Genomic DNA, 21,383 nt, shown 5'->3' on the forward strand with positions numbered 1-21,383 from the left:
TGTGAACATTAACAAAAATAAGGGTGCAATAAATGGATGTCCCGGTTAGGAGCTAGATGGACCCAGCGTCTGTATAAGTCAGTTTCTCATGCAAGCTGCTGAACTGAAGGTCTCTAAAACTGTTGGAGAGTGCACTCTTCACAGTTTGTTCACCTAGCCCTGCAGCTCAGGTGATGGGAAAGGGGTAAAAAAAGACCCTGGTAGGACACACGTCTGGCTGGAGATGAACTGAAGCAGTGAGTGACTGTGCCAAGAGTAGGAAGTACAAAGGTGTAAAGCAGAATTGGGCATGCCAAACTCCTAGCACCTTGGAAAGAGGGCAGGTGTATCCTGTCTCTCCTGTTGTCAGATGAGTTAAACTACCTAAAGCCTGCCCATGTCCTGGGTGGGAGGAACCTGAGGTTTGCAGGACATTTGGAAGTGGTTGTCCAAGGGCCAGCAGGGAAATGGCTTGCACCTTCTGGTTGTGCTCTGTGAGCCCCAGCACATGGCTAAGGTATTTTTTTTTAATGTTTTGGCACGTACTTGTGATATGTTTGGTCTGTGGTTTTAATATTGTCTATTTCAAATTCAAGGATAAATAAGGTTATTGCTCCATTTTCTGATGGGAATAGTCTTGAGTATGAGAAATAGGTGGAAGTTATATCCCAATGTTTCTGAAAAGCTAAATGTATTTTACCCTCATGGCGCTGTTGTTTATGTCAGAGTGGCTCTCTCCATTGACACCTCTTAAAATCTTTGGATTGAAATCAAAGTGAATGTTCTGCTGACTGCTTAGTTAGCCTGCAAGAGTCCCAATATTGCTTCACTCATAATTCTTTTGAATTATATCTACTTCGCACTTCCAGGTTCAAAATAGTAGTGTATGTTTATCTTAATCTTTAATTTCATTTAGTGATGTTCAAATTTAGGAGATCAATGTGCTTATGGATGTTCCTTGTTAAGGAGATCTACATGTCCTAGGAAGGAAAGAAACACTGAAGTCTGGCTTCTCTCTGACTTTGAGCCGAACTAGACATGACATGGCATTTGTGGCCCTGCGAGGGTTGGTTTTTTTTTTTTTTTTTTTGTAAATAGCCACAAGGGATCATGATCCAGACCATGGTAGGGATGGTCATATCTGGTTTAGTCCTGATATTCAGTTCAATGCAGCATTCCCAGTCTTCCACGCTGTTTAGAAATAGGGAGCTCCCCTCAACCTTGCATGCTCCTTCTTCTTTCTGTCCTACTGAAATCGCCCGTACTTTCTCTTACATCATTAATCATGGTTAAGTGTTGCCTCTGCACCAATATTAGGGCTAACTGTGGTGGCTTTTTGACCAAGAATTGCAGCCCAGTTTCAAACTCTTGTTCAAAGGGAACCGTGGTCATTGTAAACCTGGTCTTGTAAGTAGAACAGTAAACAGTGATCAGCTCTGAAAAGGGAGAAAGGCAGAGAAGGGTGGCAAAGAAGGTCATTCCTGATCTCTTAACTGTGGTTAAGAGATTTAAAAATTAGGTGCACTGGACCGGCTAGCAAGAGAACATGAAAGTCTCTGAAGGAACAAGTGTTGCCATTCCCTCCTTCTGATCCCTGTGATTGAGGCCTTGGTGTAGTAAAAGTGAGAGAAGTATGAAAGAGTATTTCTTCATTTGATCTGAGAAGGTAGTACAGAAGTCATTTTATTAACCAGCTAATTTGTAATGGCACTTGTAAGATAGCAGATGCTTTACCAGGGCTACCCCAAACTCATATGGTACCTTTGTGCGCAGTACAAAAAGGTGCCCCTTCTCCCTGCCAGAAGTGACGTTCTACTGGCACCCTCCTCCATTCTGATGTCTGAACAGTGCCCCCTTAGATGTGGCACCCATGTGCAGTGCACAACTATTCAGGGCAGCCCTGTGCTCTACTATATTTGTTTCTTACCCTCCCTGGCCCCTTTGAAACAATAATAATAATAATACAGGTATTTCTATACCGCCTTTCTTGGTCATCAGATTTCTCCTCAGACTTTAATTCAAGGCGGTTTACATAGGCAGGCAATACTAAATCCCAATAGGGATTTTTACAATTGAAGCAGGTTCTGTCTTTCAAGAATCACAACATTTCAGATGGATCTTTAATGATCTGGTATCGCATTCTGGCCTCCATTTTCCTCCCACACAGGCTGACAGCGGCCAAAGAGCAGGTGGAATAACTCGGCTAGGCTTGTCAGTAGCTTCAAGGTCTCCCAGTTCACTGGCCTCGAACTGGCGACCTTTAGACCGTTAGACCTGGCCTAACACTGGCGATGTTATCTTCAGGCAAACGGAGTCTCTACCCTCTAGACCAGACCTCCTGCCCAATAACAAGTAGTTATTTCCATTGTATAAACTGGGATGCAGAATGGTCAGAGATGCTGAAGGCTCCTTAGTGAAGCCTGATGGTTACAAGTCGGTGTCCAACATCTAGACCATGAACACTGCATCCTGCTTCTAAAGAAAATCATTTGCTACCCATTTTATTGGGTGGCTGATGATTTTGGCTCCAATCATTATCTAGGTCACATTATGTGTTTCCATCTAGTGTTGTTTGGGGTTTCATAGGTGTCTTAAGATCAGGCATAAACAGGTTGATCATGCTGTATATACCAGACTGTATCCATTCCCTCCAAAAACCAAACTGGAAAAGCAAAACACTTGAAATGAGGGCAAAATATGAAGAATGCTCCTAAAATTCTTTTCACAAATTTTGGGGAGAACATGGTTATGCTATTCTTTTATTGTGTTTATAATGTGTATTCATTGCCAAGCTCTGTAAATTCAGAAATGTAACTACTGAAACCTAGAATTAATATAGTTACTAATAAAACTCTTATTATAATACAAATGTAAAGCGGAATTGTTTTTTGGAGAGGTTTATTTTAGAATTTGGCTAATCTGGTTCATTTGCCGCTTAGTATGCAATTGCATTATGATCTCCCATAAATGCATCTCCCATTTCTTTTCATAATTCTCTCTCTCCCACACACACTTTATTAATTTCTTTGGTTATCCTATCTGATTCCTACCCTTACCCACCTGCCCAGCTCTTGTTTCACTATCCCACAGTTGACAACTTACCTGCCCCTGCTACAATAATGTATCCCTACTATTTACCTTTCTGGTCCATCTATTGCCCTTGTTCCTGTGCTACATCCTATCCAGCATCTGAGGTCACTGGGCTTATAGCAGTAAAGGGCTTGTGCCCCCCCAGTCCGTTTTTATCATTACCAGTGAAGTTTCCCCACTTCAGAGAGGGAGAAGGAATTGTCTCCTTTTCTATTCTTTATTGCCAAGAGGTTTGAATAAATGCCTGCAGAAGAGGTGTAGATGTAAGAGACTGAGGGCCCAATCCTATCCAATTTTCCAGGGCCGATGCTGCTGTAACCAGTGAGGTGTGCACTGCATCCTGCAGTGGGGGGACAGTCACAGAGGCCTCTTCAAGGTATGGGCACATTTGTTCCCTTACCTTGGGGCTGCATTGCTGCTGCACTGGAACTGAAAAGTTGAATAGGATTGGGTCCTGGGGTAGCAATCCTATACTCCCTTACCTGGGATGAAGTCCTATTGAATAGAATGAGACTTATTTTTAAATAAACCGGCATAGCCTTGCTGTGTAAGATTACTTCTGAGAGCAGATATAGGCACACACAGTTCTGTAGTAACAACACTGGACAATGAAATGTCTTGCTAACTTGCGCCATCATCTCCCCTGTTCTGCTTAGTGGTGCACATTTTACACCTGCCGGAGGATAGTTCATAATTTGTGACTCTGAATTCCCTCTGTGTCTGTAGCAGTGGCCACCTTTAATTCTGGAGTAGATGACACTTGGCTGACCTGCAGAGATTTGGGCACAGAGCAGCAGGCCACAACCCCCACCATTTCCCAAAATAGATTTCTGTCAAAATAAGAACACTAGTAGCAGATGAGGAATTCTCTCTGCTGGCAGTAATGACCCCACTTGGTTTCCCAGGCAGCAGGTGCAACTTCCTTTCCAATCCCTTCTTCCTGACTCAGATGTTATGGTGAGCCACGTAGGTATACTACCCATGCTGGTTGGTAGATTTGAGGGCCAGTGAAAATTATATTGACCTCCTATTGCCTGTTTCATCTGCTTTTCCCATCACCTGGGAAGAGTGAGTGCTTACATCAAAGATGTTTACCTTTATTGACGTTCAGGAGGTTTAAATAACACAGACCTATGAAATTGAGGGTCAGAAAAAAACTTTTTTTCAAAATTAATGGTGGTTTTATGAATTTGGGGGTGCTGATTCCAAAAATGGTATCATTTTTGCCTGATCACATCTAGTTTCAGAGATATGGCATAGCCTCTTTAGTGAATGGTTCAAGTAGCTTTCTTGTGAGGAAGTCATAGTATAGGCTTCCCCATGATGCCCATGAGAAAAATTTCACGTGAAAATTTTTATGAAAAATTATGTAGAAAATTGGCTCCTCAAATGAATATGATCTTATTTTGCTGGGTGATTTTAATTCAACGTTTGACATGAATTTAGATACATCAAGTAAGAGGAAAAAGAAAGGGGGAAACTTACCTAAATCTTTTTTACAATTGGCAGAAGAATTGAATTTAATTTGTTTGACACATGGAAAGTCCAGAATCCAGGGAAAAAGCAATATACTCATTTTTCAACACGTCACAAAGTATGATCCAGAATAGATATGTGTTGGATTACAGCAATGACAGATATATTCGAAGCAAAAATATTACCAAACACCTTTGCTGATCATAATCCAATTAGTTTAAAACTTAATAAATCCCGAAGGAAAGGGTTCTGGAGATTGAACATTACTGATATGAAAGAAATGAACTTTGTAAAATTAGCTAAATAAATGAATTGGTTTTTTAAAATAAATAATCACCCAGAAATAAGATCACAAATCTGGGATACAAGCAAAGCATATTTTAGAGGAATTAGGATGAAATTTTCAGCAAGGAAAAAGAAGAGGGATAATCAACATATCAAAAAACTAACCTTAAAATTGAAGGAGAAGGAGCAGGAATTCCAAGAGATAAAATCTAGAAAAGAATTAAATGCTAAAATATAGAGACTTCAACACGAGATTAGAATTATACAAACAGAAGAAACTGAGAAAAAATTAAAACTAATTAAACAGAATTATTTCGAAAATGCAAATAAACCTGGAAGATGGCCAGCACATAGACTGAAAAAAGAACGACAGAGGAACTTTACAAGCAGTTTGATAGATGAAAATGGAATTGAGAAACAAATCTTCAGAAGTTAAACTTATAATAGAAAAGTTCTATCAATAATTATATAAGAAGAAGAATATAGACCCTAACTTGCAAAAAGATTACCTATTTTAAAATAATATGTTAAAACTGACATCAGAACAGAAACAAATTCTGGATCAAAAAATTTCCATGCAAGAATTAACAGAAGCAATTAAAAGACCAAAAAATCAGAAATCTCCAGGATCAGACGCAATTCTGGCTGAATACTATATTTGAAGAGACTATATTTTATTTATTCGATTTATATTTCGCTTTTCTCCCCGAAGGGCACCCAAGGCGGCTAACAATCAGGTTAAAAATACAAAACAGCAGATAAAGATTAAAAATACAAAACAGTTAAAACAATTAAAACAAGATAAAATACACAGCAAGCAGTAAAAGACAAATTTATAACAACAGCCCTTATGGTGCCTCAAAGGCTTTCCTGAATAAAAAGGACTATACAATTACCATTTAAGAATTTAGTTAATGATATCTGGGAAACTGGAAATATACCGGACTCATGGAAAGAAGCATTAATTACGCTAATACAGAAACAAGACACAGAAAAGAAAGAAATTAGAAATTATAGACCGATTTCTCTTTTAAATACGGATTATAAGATCTTTGCATCAATATTAGCTGGAAGATTAAATAGAGTCCTGCTACAAATAATACATCAAGATCAAACGGGCTTCTTACCAAAACGACACCTAAAAAATAATGTGAGAGTTATTAATATAATAGAATATTTTGAGGCACATCCAGAGAAGAAATTAGGATTAATCTTTGTAGATGCACGTAAAGCATTTGACAGAGTAAATTGGAATTTTATGATACAACAAATGTATCAGATGAATTTTGAACCAAAGTTTATAAAGATAATAGGGAAGATATACACAATACAAGACAGCGAGAATAAAGATAAGTGGTGATATAACAAGAAAGATAGAAATCCAATAGGGAGCAAGACGAGGATGTCCTTTATCTCCATTATTATTCATTTTAACTTTAGAAGTATTGAATAATATAGTAAGGAGAGATGAAAGAATTGTTGGAGTGAAGGTCCAAAAAGAAGAATTTAAGATCCAGGTGTATGCTGATGACCTTACTTTCATTCTTGAGGATCCGAAGCAGTCCTTAAAATATTTAATAGATAATTTGACAGAATACGGAAAAATGTCAGGACTGAAGATAAATTATGATAAAATGAAACTACTAGTGAAAAACATTAGAAAACAAGACAAACAGCAAATATAAGAATTTGGTATTAATATTACAAATAAAGTTAAATATCTGGGTATTATCTTAATAGATAAACCCAGTGCATTGATGGAAAATAACTATTTAAAGTTAATGATGGAGATTAAGAATGACTTAAAAAGATGGAATAGATTGTTTTTATTGTTACTATTCTCCCCAACAACGATAAATTCAAACGTGTTACTGAAAATACTATTTTTATTCCAGACAATTCCTGTGATATTAAAGAAATTATTTTTCCAAGAATTTAATAAAGTTATGGCCAACTTTATTTGGCAAGGAAAAAAAGCAAGAGTGAAGATGAAACTATTGCAAGATGCTAAAGAGTGAGCTGGCCTTGGAATACCTAATTGGGAAATTTATTATTATGCAGCAGCAATGAACTGGATAAAAGACTGGGCAGAATTGGAAAAATCTAGAGAGTTGAAACTAGAATTACATGATTTGCAGATTGGTCCCCATACCTTTATGATTTATGACAAAGCTAAATACCACAGTTACTTTAAACAACATTTGGTAAGAAGGGCACTGTTATTTGCTTGGGAACAAATAAGATATAAAGTTTATGGGAAAATCCCGAGATGGGTCAAACCGCTAGAAATTAATAGAAAGCCAATGTGGATACGGGAATCACAAAATAAGAGATATGATGACTTATTAGACGGTAAAGCAGATCTTTATTCAAAAGAGTTATTGGAGAAAGGGATTAAATTGGATTGGCTGACAGAATTACAAGTAAAAACAAGATGGATAGAAGATAAAAAAGAAGGAATCTACCCAGTGGAGACAGAATATGATAAAATATTTCTATAAAATGAGGAACACTATATTAAGAAGATGTACCAATATTTGTTAAACATGAAAATGGAAGATGAGTTGGTAAAAGAGGTGATGATCCTGTGGGCAAAGAATATTGGACATAATATAACAATGAACAATTGGGAACAGATTTGGAAAAGAAATATGAAGATAATCAAAGCAACAAAGATGAAAGAATATCTATAAAATCTTTTATAGATGGTACCTACCTCCAGATAGACTTGCAAAAATGTATCCTGGTATATGTAATAAATGCTGGAAATGTAAGGAGGCGAAAGGATCTTTTTACCATATGTGGTGGCTCTGTTCTAAGGCAAAAGAATTCTGGAGAAAAGTACATATGAATATTCAAAATATTTTTAAATGTGTTACACCTTTTGAACCAGAGATATTCCTATTGAATATTTTTTCCGAAAGCTGTAATAATGATACAAGACATACTTTGCTGTATACAATTATTGCAGCAAGATTAATCTATGCTCAGATGTGGAAGAGCTCAGAAATTCCCTTTACAGATATGTGGATTAAGAAATTATATGAGATTGTTGAAATGGATGTCTTAACTGAAAGATTGAAGGATGATAAGATAGAAACAATACAGCAATTATGGAATCCGTTTTACAGATGGATAGATAAATGATTGAGTCAATTAAGTAAAATAAAAATCAACGAAAGTAAACATATTAATGTTTATGACAATTATAGACAAGATTAGATTGAATTTTTGTTAAATTGGTATTGACATTATAGAATGGAGGAAAGTAGTAATTAATTTTTTGATGGTGATTTAAAATGGTAATAACTACAGTTCTGCGAATTGCTAATGTTTTCCCCCTTTGTATTATCTTCAACCCATGTATATTTGGTTCCTTTACCCGTATCTTTATTCAATAAATTAAAAAAAAATCATTCGCTAATGAGGCTATGCGGTATCTCCAAAACTAGATAGGGCAAAACCGATGCCATTTTTGGAATCATCACCCCAGATACTTTAGCCGACCTCATGCTAGGGGCCACCTCTGGGTTTAGCTTATTCCAAAGGACTCAAAGGAATCTTTGTTTTCCAACATATCATGCCACAGTAGGAGCAAAATGATAGAACAACCCCTGGCTTCCACTGACAAATTGAGAGCACATGGCTTATACCTGGTTTTCCTTTTTTGAAGAATCTCTTGAATGAGGACAGTTTGAGCTGCTTTTTTAAATGACATCTGTTAATGATTGTTCAGTATGTAAACTATCACTAATGTATGCTAAATTTAAGCTAAGTTATAAGGTGTGCTGTTTGGAAGTGTGGAAGATACAAGAGTTGGAGCTACAGATAACAAGTTTATGCTTGTATTTCCTACTGATGAAGACTTTCACCCAAGTTATTCTCTGGGTAGGTGATAAAGAATATCACTCTGCATGTATATACATTTATTATACATTTTTTGCATGATTATACATGTAGGAGTGGTACAATTTTGACTTGACTCCTGTTGTCATATGAACGGAATTTGGCTCATTTAAACCTGGCTGATTTGGCAATAGTTTGTATTCTGCTTTTGACAGTAATGCGATAATTAAAGCAGGCCTGTTTGCAAACCACTAAAAGGAATTATGAACAGCTCCTTAATTGGTTAGATAATAAATAGTCAATATTGTACTTTGACCCTCGTATCTTCTGCACTCAAACTTTTTTTTAATTGACCATGTAATGTCAATTGAGACCATGTTGCACTGAACTCTGATGATGTTCCTGTGGGGAGAAACAAAGAACAAACCCTCTAGTTAATTCTTCATGTTAATTAGACCCTGACACTCATTCTATCCTCCTGACACCAAATTCTCACTCAGAAGCATAATTGTGTAAAGTTTGTGGTCTCTTATTCAACAGCAAATGCCAATCTGGGACTTTCTAGGATTTCTCCTCACTTTCACATCATCATCAGTGTTTAATGCTGGGTCATTGTCACTTTCGTACATGCTAGTATTTAATCATTCATTTTTCTTTTTAAGTTTGAGTCTGTCTTTTGAGAGCTGTTGTGATTGGCATAGGGTTTCACCTGAAATCTGCTATATATCTTTTTATAACGGGTTGTGAAACTGAAACTAGATACTGTACTTTCACTTTGTTTTCAGCAGAATGAATAACTGCTTTAGAATTGCGATGCTAAGTTACAATAGGTTTTATAAGGAGAGAAACCTCCTTATATTTCTAAAATTCCTGCAGTAAGTCTTGAAGTATGGGTCAGGTTTTGATGCTGTTTTGATTTGGTAGCTAATAGGCACTTGTTAAAAGTCTCATAAGAAAGTCTTTCTCAAACTGTGGGTCGTGAGCCCATTCATCTCAATATATTATTTTTAATAGACTTGATGTTACTGTGGTATATGACTGCATCTGTACTTTTAACAGGCTACTATGTATATGCTTTTAGCAATGATAGTATATAGGACTTACCCAGGGACTTACTCCTGGGTAAATGTGGGTAGAGTTGCAGCCTAGGATTGTTAAACATTTTCCTGCTTGGTGATGTCACTTCTGGTCATGACATTGCTTCCAGTGGGTCCTGACATTCTCACTCTAAAAAGTGGGTCCCGGTACTAAAAGTTTGAGAATCACTGTAAGATCATTTATGGATGCACTATCACATGGTGATGGTCGCTAGCTTAGATGGCTGTAAAAGAGGATTGTGTATAGAGGAGGAAAAGTCTTATCCATGGCTGCTAATCATGATGATATAGAACCTCCATGTTCCAATATGTTACTGAATACCAGTTGCTGAGAAACAAGAGCAGGAGAGGGCGTCTGTTTCATGCCTTGCTTGTGCTCCAGGGCTACATGGAAGAATCTGATTTGCTACTGTTGAAAACAGGATATTAGATTTAAATGAGTCTTCTGGATTCTATAGAGCTCTTATGCCTCTTATGGACTAAAGATCCACTTAAGACTTCTTGTGTATCCAAGCTTGCTCTGTACTTGTGCGTATAGCAACCCATCCCCATCCCACACTGCTTTGTGGCAAAGAAATGTTTGCGTTGTCCCTCAGTTTCACTAGCAGTTTGTGATCTGACATGGGGAGAGGTCTGCTGTTCAAAGACAAAAGTTAAATGTGTAAAGGATGTTCAAAAATTTTAAACCCTTGGGGCTATCATGAGCCTGCACAGTTCAGGGAATTTTTTCCCAGAGGGATTTCTGAATCATGGAATAGAATAGAGGAAGACATTGGTGCTTGGCCACATTTTAACCCCTATGTTCTTCTAGATCATAGAGACAGGTGGCTGCGTACAGTCAATTTATGAACTTGATGTGGAGCCAAATTATGGTTTAGTAGTCAGGAATGTTCTCCATGCTTGTATGCTCCTTCCTCCTCCCACCTGCTCCTGCACTTCCTGGTCTGTGTTAATCATACTTTCCTGGGACATTCAAGCAAATTATGGTTGCTGCTCCAAACCAGAATCTCATTTCAAATCTTGGTTTCCGATTCTGGTTTCAGGTGACTGTCATTTGCCTATGGTTCTCACAAATGAGAAAATACAGAAGGGAGCAAGCAAGCATGGGGGCACGGTCCTGTTAGGCAAATCAGAATTTGGTTGTGACAACTGAATTGAATCAATCTGTTTTTCCTCCCAGTTAATTTCTGTTGTGCTCTGCATTTTCAGTGGAATAGATCAGTGTTTCTCAACCAGTGGTACTTGAGGTGGTGTCTGGTGATACTTGTAGGACCCCTGGACTCTTCCTACCTGGTAACAAGACCAGGAATGCAACACAAACAGCGGTAGGCGGCTCAGCTCAGTAGGCAGAGCTCCAAAGCATGCTTTTCCATGCTCAAAAAAGCCCTCCCATCCACCCTGAGCCTTTTACTGGTGTTTGTTGTGTTGCACCTGGCCTCCCAATCCAGAAGTAACTGGTGATGATGTCCTCAGCAGTTGTTCCTGGTGGTACTTTGAATAGGTGGACCATGTTAATTGGTACAGCAGAGGATAAACCTTGAAAAACACTGGAATAGATTGTGCTGCAATGGCTATATTGAGAATAGGCATGTTGTGTTTTGCTTTCAATCCATCTGGAGCTCTGTTCTCATAACTTTTTTTTCTTCCCTTGCTTGGCAACAAAGAAAAAAAAAATCCTGTTGTAATTTTGAAAAGAATTTGGATCCAAATTCTTTTGTCAGTATATTAGGTGAGTGAGTTGAAAATGTTTTGTCCTTATTGGACTGCTAATGTTGTGAGTTGCCAGATGAATTATGTAAAATTTTTGCCCCAGGTTTTCTATTACCAAATTTACTAGGCTGTCTTTAGAAAGAACAACCAGCCAGCCAACCAATATAAAATCTAAACATGATAATCCCGGGAACATACATGCAACATAGTCTTTGTGGCCCAAGAAGGAATAATGGTTTCATTTTGAGGGGGAGGTGGTCACCTGGAGATCCAAATTTATTTCAGGGAAGTGAGCTGATCTGCACTTGAGCAAAGCAAACTGTGGTCATGACATGCTTGCTGTAACAAAACATGTAGAAAATTTGTACCCTTCAGGCTCTTTAGCCTCCCATGCCTGGCACCAATTACTGGGTCAGCCAAATGCCTGTGAAAGGCTTAAACTTAAGCAGTACCCAAACTATGTACTGGGACACACAAGTGTGCTGTAAGAAATAAATAAAACGAACAATTTTTAATTTTTTAATGCTGCCTTTTTTGCTAAGATGTTTCACAAATAAAGACTTCTGGTGTCTCATCTTCTGTATCTCTACAACTTGCTGAGAGGTGCCCAGAGACTTGCGCAAAAACATGAGGAAAAAATATGCTATCAGATTGCAGAGAACTGCTGAACAAGGGGATGAACAGATCGTGCTGATTTCTCCCAAGTTTTTGCTGAGCTCAGTGCATGCTTTGTGTTCAGAAGGTCGCACTTCAGTCCATGGCATCTTTTGTTGAAAGATCCCAGCTAGCAGGACACATGTCTCGGAGTGTGGAGAACTCCTTGTAGTCAATATAGGCAGCTCCAAGCTAGTTGGAGCTCTGGTCCAACTCAGTCTAAGGCAGCTTTGTGTCTTCGTATATATACACAACCTATTCCAAGGAGTCATGTTCTCCACCTCCAGATACTTTGAAAGTTTAAAATTGTAATCTGCCTGGTTCACAGTGTATTCTGATTATAAAATTTGACGTTAAAAAAATGAAATGTTATGTAAATCATTGATCCACATTTTATCATAACTGACAGCATTTATGTGTCATGTTGAATTAATGAAACATGTACAGTTGCATTGCTGATCCTCCTGTACTAATGCTAGTTATCTCGCTAATGCAGCAGTAGTAGGGTTTGTGTCCTGAGGGCACCTGTGTCTCATGTCTATTGTTTCTCTACCCTTCCCAGATGGACCTCCTGTGGTGGCTCATTATGATATCTCAGACACAAATTCTGATCCAGAAGTGGTGAATGTTGACAATCTGTTGGCAGCTGCAGCAGTGCAAGAGCACAACAGTTCTGTTGCTAACCAGGACACTGGGCCTACTTGGAGAACAAGAGGACTGCTAGAAGAACTAAATGCAGAGGCAGGTCAGTATCAACAAGTGGTCAGAAGCACTTCTCTCTGTTCACTGTCCTGACATTCTGCCTGTATATTTCAAGGTGGCTCACAAAATTATAAAGTGACATAGAAACAGTACAATAAAACCATAATCAGAATTAAGCAGTAAAATAGGAGTCAGCAGTTGGAGTTTTACTCAACCTGCACCAAAAGCATGGCAGGGCAGGAAAGTTTTTAGGACTTTTTTGAAAACTGAAAGAACAAGGGTATCACCAACCCCTTGCACAGAGGAATTTCAAAACCAGGGAGCCACCACAAAGAAGGCCTTAGGGTTCTTTCTTACTGGTAAGACTGCAGCCAATGACTGCACAAGGAGCAGAGCCTCCCCACTAAGATCTTAATGAATGGATAGGTTCACACAGCATTCAGTTACACATGAGCAAGAGCAAGATTTGTTCTGTTTTGGTGCCAAGGTGATGGTACTCATTTTCAGCTGTGCTCATTTGTTTGAAAAGGTCAGTGGAATTGTATTTATAATGGCAAATCTTCTTATAACTGCCAAGTTATACGCATCTTTGAATGTCCTTTGAGGCGATAAAGTGGGGTAGAAATTTGGCAAGTAAGAAGAAGCTGGTTTTAGCTTGAGTTAAAAGCAATATCTTTGTTATTGGTTGTTTTAGATTTGATGCTTTTAATTCCTCAGTCTATTTTATATGTAAGCCACCGTACATCTAGAAAGTAGAAAGGTAAGGTATATATCTTGTGAAATCAATAGGGATGGCACTGCTGCTCTAGCCACACTTTTCTTTAGGTTCTGCTTCACCAGTTGAAGTGGATTCCTGTCCTGACTTTGGAGCTCCTGTCCCCAGGTCATTAATTTGCTGGACTATGACCCACATTACATCATTTTGAATGATACAGTATACAGAATGTGGACTTCTTGTTGCAACATGAGTATCTTTATTGCAGTAAATGAAGCCCATCTCTGCAGAACTTGATTTGCCTGTACTTTTGTCCCAGGTTAACTCTGCAGCAGGGTGTGCTCTGTTGAAAAAGCGTATCTAGTAAAATTGGAATACATTACTGCACACCCTTCCTCTTCCTTGCTTATGTACTGTTGCAAATCTTAAAGTGCGCACATTGTAAATAGTACTGTATTGCTCATTTCTACAACTGCAGTGCAATGGACATCCTTAAAATGTGGATGATGAGAAATACCTTCCCATGGAGAACTTCTAAGATGAACTTGATGCTAGATCTCACCTTTTGCTTTCTCTTCTGCAGATCACTTGGATGCTGGTTTCCTAGCAAGTGACAAAACCCCCACTACCAAACCACAGGTCAATGAAAAAATTAATATTGCCTCATCAGATAGCGAAGTGGAGATTGTGGGAGTTCAAGAACATGCAAGGTGAGCATTACTTTTTCCTTCTTCGTTTTTGGTGTTTAACAGTAGAGTATATTTACACAGCTGAAATGTTACTTGGTCACATTATGTTCTTTTGTTGTCTGAAGGTAGGTAGTACAGGTTGAGACTCATTATTCCTGTGGTTTCTGTTCCAAGCACTGGATGGCAAAAAATGCACTATAGCAAATCAATTTAAAAAACAAAGTTTCTTTGCTCTGGTGATTTAAAAACAGCCTTGTTGACCTTTGTGATGTAAGATAAGAGACATTAAGAAGACAATCCATCAATCCTCTAGTTTACAAAGGCACTCTACTCAACCCCTCCCTTCACCAATGCAAAGTGTACTTAGGGGGAAGGGAAGGGTCGCCTGGAGAGAGAAGGATTGATGGATTGTCATCCAGCTGCCCTCTCTCTCTCATTAAGGAGGCTATTGTTAAAGGACTGTTCAGTTTTTTAAACTGATTTTAAAGGGATGCATTTTTCCCCTTCTCCAGGAGTCAGCACATTCCTTCTCATTTGCAGGGGCCATTTGTGTCGAGTCAAATCCATGTATAAAAAATCCATGTATAAATAGGCTGGACCTGTATCAATTTTTGTGTTTGTTTTTTTCCCCAATTTCACCTTGGATGTGCCTGCCTGTTGAACATGTGCCTGTTGTCAGATACATGAACAATAATACCGAGGAATGGTGAGCAGAAGGAGAAAGTCTTTGTGCTGTTCCATGAATTCTGAAGAAAAGGCTCATGGGATGTTTCTCTCAGTGTAGTGTTACAGTGTGTATCAGGTTGAGTTATAGTATGAGAGATCTATATGTGCTAGTGAGCCTCAGAAAGTCTTGAGAAAACGCTTCTGCAGTTTTGCGCAAGAACCTCTCTAGATTTGGAGTCACTTTTCTCGCCCCCAATACCCAATCTCAGCCCTCCTGTGAGCAAAAGAGGTTTTCTAGTGACAGATGAGGTCCTTTTGATCCAAGCTTTGCATAGTATTTATGTAGTGTTGGTACTTAGTAAACAGTGGTGAGGATGAGGAGGGCAGAAAGGGGAATTAGAAAATGCATGGTGGACAGTCATTGTCACAAACAGCTGGAAGTTTCCTTCTAAATAAAAACAGCAGAGGGATCTGCAGAGAGAGCAAAGCAAAAAAAGGAAGAAATGTGACAAACAGGGAAAAGGGAATTCTAGTCACAAGGAGATGTCAAAGGGGGCAGAGAAAGCCAATGAGGTGACTAAAGGAAAGGCCAACACTGTTTGCTTCTGTTGTAAGGTGAAACCTCCAGAATTCAAGGCCTCCATCCTCCTTGGACCTCCAAGGGTGACCCCAGAGAAAACTCCTGCGTGCTGCCTTTTAGTGTTCTCTGGCTTATAGCAGTTGGGATATAGTCGTATTTCTATTCCAACCCCTTTTTTTCAAAGAAGAGGGAAACAAATACGTTGGTAATACAGATAATTGTTAGATGGTTTCACAGTTAGTTGGAAAATCATACACAGAGAGTGCTCGTGAATATCTCCTCATCAAACTGGAGGAAAGTTTCAAGTGGAGCACCCCAGGGCTCTGTTTTAGGCTCTCTTCCCTTCATCACCTTCATCAGTGAGATGAAGGAGTAAAAGGAATTCCTGTCGGATTTGCAGATGACACTTATCTGGGAGGAATAGCTCACACTGCAACAGGGCCTAGGAGAGGGGGGTAAAGGGGGTCAGAAGGGGGACCAAGGAGCCAAAGGAGAGGCCCAGAAATTTCCTGGGATCTTACATTTTCCTGTCTACTCAGATCTGTTGCCCACATGGGTTGCTGGGGACACTACCACGAGCATGCAGCTGCAGCTACTGGCAAGCCATATATGCTGGGCCAAGGAATGCATACATGACACAGTGACAAATCTGGGAGGAAACTGGCCTGCTACAGTAGCTCTTTGGCTTGTGAATCTGCTTACCACAAAGGAGTGTAGCTCTTTGCCCCATTTTTAAACAATACCAACCCCCACCCCCAGTCCACCAGATGTATACAGTACAGACGGCTCCTTGTTGAAGTCTGTAGTTGACAGTGGACAGGTGTGTGGCGTTAAACCAGTCCCCTCTATGCTCTTTTGGAAGAAGTCAGATAGCCCTATTGATTGTCTTTCTCTCCTTTACTTTGCTGCAGATGCATCCATCCTCGGGGAGGAGTGATTCAGAGTGTGTCTTCCCGGAAACATGGCTCAGGCCTGCAGTGCACCCGGCAATCAGAATCATGGACTGGGGTGGCTCCCTCGCAGAACTGGTCTTCTCCCCCTGAAGTGGTAGATCTCACTTTGGACGAGGACAGCAGGCGCAAATACCTACTGTAATGCAATTTCACTGTGTTTTTAGTCACTTAACTCTCTCGTTTCTGTGGCACAGAAGTCCCTGGCTGCTGCCTTGGTGTCCCAAGTCTCTGCTCCTGGCGTTCTGGAATTCAGGCTGCTGCTGGATCATTTCTTCCTCTCCCTGGCTCCCTCATTAAAATTGCTGTCAGTTTAGAACTTTCGTCAAAATACTGACCCTTCCGTAGTCAAGGGGAGATTCCCTGATCTGGAAAACTCAGTGGCACTAAGAACTTCCACAACAACTTCCAAGTTTTCCACTCTGTATGATTAATTTAGAGAATTTAATGGAAGCAGTGACATCTCTTCCTCCTGCACCCTTTGTCGAGAACCATACAGTTTCTTTCATGCATCATGGGCAGCCCAATCCTAAGCTGTGCTAGTGCAACCAGGCTGCATGGCCTGTGCTGCATCCAGTGCAGCTCAGGAGGCGGCTGGAGATCTCCACGGGGTTAGGGCATCTATATCCTGTTACCCCAAGTAAAGCCGCAGGCACCCTATGGAGCTTCTCAGATCTGTGCCAGCTACATGGCTGGCACAAATCTGGAAAGCACCATAGAGGGTTGCTCTGCCTGGGAAGAGGGTTTGGATGTGGCATGTGCCGCTGCCGGTGATTCTGCCCCCCTCCTGGGACTGTTCTGCTCTTCCCTGTCTACAAACACCCCCTTTCCACCTCCAGCATGCCCTCCTGCTACCCAGCACGACCTTACCTGTGCCGGTCAGCACCAGGACAGGATGTGGTGCCAGCAGGCCGGCACAGGCTGTTGGCCCATCTCTGCTGGCTTGCAAGTAGCTGCAAACATGCCTTAAGGCATGTTTACAACACTCTGAGCCGGCGCAGGGTCAGCTGCATTGGCTCAATGAAGAGTTAGGATTGCACTGTAAAACAGATGTTGCTAGTTTCCATGGGGTTTTCCTTTCCTGCTTCTTTGCAGCATAAGCATTGAAAGAAAAAAACCCACACCACTGACCTGATTTCTTCAAGGCTTAGGGTGTTCCCACGGTGATTGTAGTACAACTAGGGGAATATGTTCGGGGGCATTCCTTGCTCAAGTTGACTTGGTTATGAAACCAGCAGGCCTTGATCAAAAAGGCCTATAATGTGCACTAAGCAGCTTTATTTAAAATTGGAAAGATTATTCTTGACATCATTTGTAGCTTGCACCTTGTTTAGTGCCGCATCTGCTCATAAGGTTTTTGTTTTTCTCTAGACTACTGTACTATTACTGGCCACTTGGCCCAGCTTGTTACAGCCTTTTTGTTCAAAAAAGCACAAGGAAGTGAACAGTTGCAAAAGCTTCAGTACTTAATTCTGATCTCAGGTTAGCTTTTCCTGGTAAGCTCTGAAGGTCAGGGTGCAACCTAGCCCATATCTCTGTGTTTGAAGATATGTGAAAGTGAAGGCATCTCTCTAAGCTCAGGCTGCCTTCACAGAAATGAACTTCTACGTTTTTGACCAACTTGACGTGCTTTAGTTGCTGGAGAGAAGAATGGGGGGGGGGAGGATGAGGCAGTAGGAGAACAAACTTCTTTGTCAAGAGGAGTCTTCCTTCTCCAGATGATTGTTGCTGGAGTTGGACTAGCCTAGTCCCTTGTAAGAATGGATGGATGGTCTCTGTTTAAAGCAGAAGAGGAAAGGAATCTGAGAGAGCCTCCTGCATCACTGAATATTGGCACCCTTAAAAGGAAGACATGGGGAGTGGTACTGGGTATGCAAAGCAGGGCTGAACAAAAGTAGGGCATTCCCTCCTGTGTCGCTCCTGCAGAAATACCAAGGACCTAATGCTGCTTTGCCTTTATTCATTAGATATAGCCTCCAAGAGAGGTGAACTCTAGAGCAGCAACCTTGGTTTTGCCATCTATGGGAACCCCTGATGTAGATAAGTAAGCTGAGGAACAAAGGGGGGAGGGGTTCAGACTTTATTTTTATGTATCTTCAGAAATTGGGTGTGACTTATGAATATGCCTTTTGCCTTTAAAATGGGACATGAGAAATGGCCCTTAACTCGATTCAATTTTATTCTAGAATAAATTTTATTCTAGAAATAAAATTTTATTCTAAGTGTTTGGATCTCCTTTAGATTTGTGGACAAAGCTCTGCTGCATTTTGCCATCTCCTAGATTTGGGGATCTTGACTTTTGAACCCCTCTCTGGACCTGATTTTGCAGATGCCCCCTGCAAGATGAGGTCCTGGTCATCCTTCCTGCCCACCATCTCTTTTCATGCAGTGGTTGACAAGAGGAATGGCTGCTGCCCCACAGTGGGGACTGGACTCATTGGGCAAGTGAGTTTTGACTGTCAAGTCCACCATGCTGTCAGACGATGTAGTTCTTCCCCGTCAGCCTCCTTGCATGTGTTGACAGTTCACATACCGACTCTGCAAGGAGTGGTTGCAGTTATGCAGTAGGGCTTCAGAAAGAGGCCTTTTGTTATGTGTGGGCAGTTGGCCCTCAGTTCATCACCCTGCTGCCCACTGCATACAGAAGCGCTAGTTGACCTATGCATTCCCCAAGATAGGTGCCACTAATGCAGCACAGTGTATCCCTTGGCCTCCTTGAGTTTTGTGCAAAACTGAAACAAACAGACTTGCTCTTTGGGGGGAATTCAGGAAGCATTTGCCCTGGAGTACTCCAGTCCAGGGAGTGAGATTACACATGCATCAAATGGTCGTTGGCCCAAACCACGTTTCAGTTAAAAAGTTTGCTGATTGTGCAGTGTCTGCTTGTGGCATTATGTTTAATTGAATAAGTTTGTACACCAGATTATACAGTTGGTTTGAAAAGCAAGACCTTCCTCCCTCCCAGTCTCACTTGAAGGGTCACTTGGTGTTTGTTCACCATTTCAAGGTGGCTTCTGTGAGCAAGAGCTTTTTCTGCCTCTGATGCAGCAGACACCATTGTTGTTTAAAGATTCTTTTGATGCCCATTAGGAGCAGTTTTGTTTGCTTTACAATGAAGAAAGAATCCAGCCATGCCATTAAAAGCAACTGAAGAATGGTTTTCTGCAGAGTGCTCCCCCCTGCCCCCCCATGACCATAAGGCAGATTTACCAATCCTATCCAGCTTTCCAGCACTGGTATAGCTATGCCCAGTGGAGCATGTCCTGCATCCTGCAGTTGGGAGGAAGTTATGGAGGCTTCCTTAAGGTAATGGAACATTTGTTCCCTTATCTTGGGGCTGCATTGTGGTTGCATTGGTGCTAGGAAGTTGGATAGGATTGGGACTTTACTAATATCCTTTGCGGGTGGAGGCTGGTGAGATTCTAGTCCTTGCAGTAAATAACATTTAGCAATCTTGGCAGGTCTTATAGTTCAGACAGGAGCTCTTGGGATTGCTGACCCCTGACCTGAAGATGGCATCTATTGCTTCAGTGCCTCTGAGGTGGTGAGGCTTTGTTTCATAATGCAGGTAAAGGAATTGGATGTTTGAATGCTCTTCCAATCCTTTTATATAGAAAACTAGCACAGTTGGAGAAGGCTAGGCTAGAACTAATCTCCAGGAGAGTTTCTATGAAGTTTCTATTTGGGGGGGCAGGAACATTTAAATGTGTGATTCACCACCTTGTAGTGTGAGCAGTTGAGGGCGAGTTGCAGCACATGATTGTGGGGCTGTTGCAGTTCAGGATTAGGCTCTCCTTCTGTTTGCTGAAATGTTCAGTGTGTAGAATCAAATCCTGTAGTGGACAGGGTAAAAAGACGACTGGATGGACTGCTGTTGCATCCCAGGTGCAGGGGATCTGAGCCCCAAGCAATATCCCCCTGGGCTGTTAGAGCACTCCTAAAGATAAAGAGGAACCAACCCAAAGATGATCCCCCCCTCTGTCTGTCTGCAAATCCAGTTATTCACACATCATATCAGGTAATAAACACCGAACCGAAGGCCCCTTTCATACTCACCTGTGGCTGCCTAGGAACCACTTTCCTATGCTGCTCTGTTATGCAACTGCATTCTGTGTGAATATTGCAACCATGAGGGTGGTCACATGGTCCAGAAGATGAGCCTCAATCAAATGGGAAAGACCCCTAGAAACCTGTCCTGACCACACATGTCTGGTGTACACATGCACACACATGGGTGACATGGGATTGCCGTGTGGCTAAGTGGTTTTGATGTAGGGGAGTTTGGAGGGCAACTCAAGGTTAACCAGAAGGCGTTTGGCCTAGAGCTGCTGCTTTGTACTATTTCATGGGGTTTCCTTTCAAATGGTGAATGTGGGATTTTTAGGAAAGCCATGGCATAACTGGTCTGCTGATCCCTGTATGTGTGTCTGTTATGGTGGCCAGTACTAGAAACATCAGAGGAACATACTTGGTAATCTTTCCTTTTTAAAAGAGAGAGAAAAAAGCTATTTTTTGGTTTGTATATGCTGTGACTTCCATGTACATATAAAAATTGGACTGCATTCTAACCAAACTTCCTCCGATTGTGCACTGTGTTTGTTTTAAAGGAATCATGAGTTTATAGCTTGGAGTAACCAGTTTTCTCTTTTTTTTTTAATTTAAAAACACTACACATTTTCTTTTGCTCTCTTGAAGACTTTTCAAAGATAATGTTCTTTAAAAGAGAGAGAGAAAAAGAGAGAGGATAAAAACCACAATCACTGGATAGCTTATTTTTTATTTTGCTTTTTTTTTTTTTTTTTTTTTTTGTCTTAAGAGAGCAAAAGGTCCCTGAGACTGATGTTGCCCTCTTTTCAATTGATAAATGAAATTGTAGCCATCGTATGGCTAAGAACCAATGCACTTGTTAGTTTAGTTCAGGCCTGCGGAACATATTGCCCCCTG

The 21,383-nt window shown here is 40.5% G+C and overlaps 1 protein-coding gene across 3 annotated transcripts in view; it reads left to right on the plus strand.

Moving 5' to 3' along the window:
* ARK2N (arkadia (RNF111) N-terminal like PKA signaling regulator 2N) overlaps nucleotides 1–21,017 on the plus strand; it is a 63,083-nt gene extending 42,066 nt beyond the window's left edge. For all 3 annotated transcript variants that reach the window (XM_066615789.1, XM_066615791.1, XM_066615790.1), the window contains 3 exons: nucleotides 12,700–12,882; nucleotides 14,138–14,264; nucleotides 16,401–21,017. In XM_066615789.1, the coding sequence (XP_066471886.1) occupies nucleotides 12,700–12,882; nucleotides 14,138–14,264; nucleotides 16,401–16,584 (494 nt within the window). In that variant the 3' untranslated portion in view covers nucleotides 16,585–21,017. The remainder of the gene's footprint in view (nucleotides 1–12,699; nucleotides 12,883–14,137; nucleotides 14,265–16,400) is intronic.
* The last annotated feature ends 366 nt before the right edge of the window (nucleotides 21,018–21,383 follow it).

Source organism: Tiliqua scincoides, chromosome 2, assembly GCF_035046505.1.
Source record: "Tiliqua scincoides isolate rTilSci1 chromosome 2, rTilSci1.hap2, whole genome shotgun sequence".
Lineage (NCBI taxonomy): Eukaryota > Metazoa > Chordata > Lepidosauria > Squamata > Scincidae > Tiliqua > Tiliqua scincoides.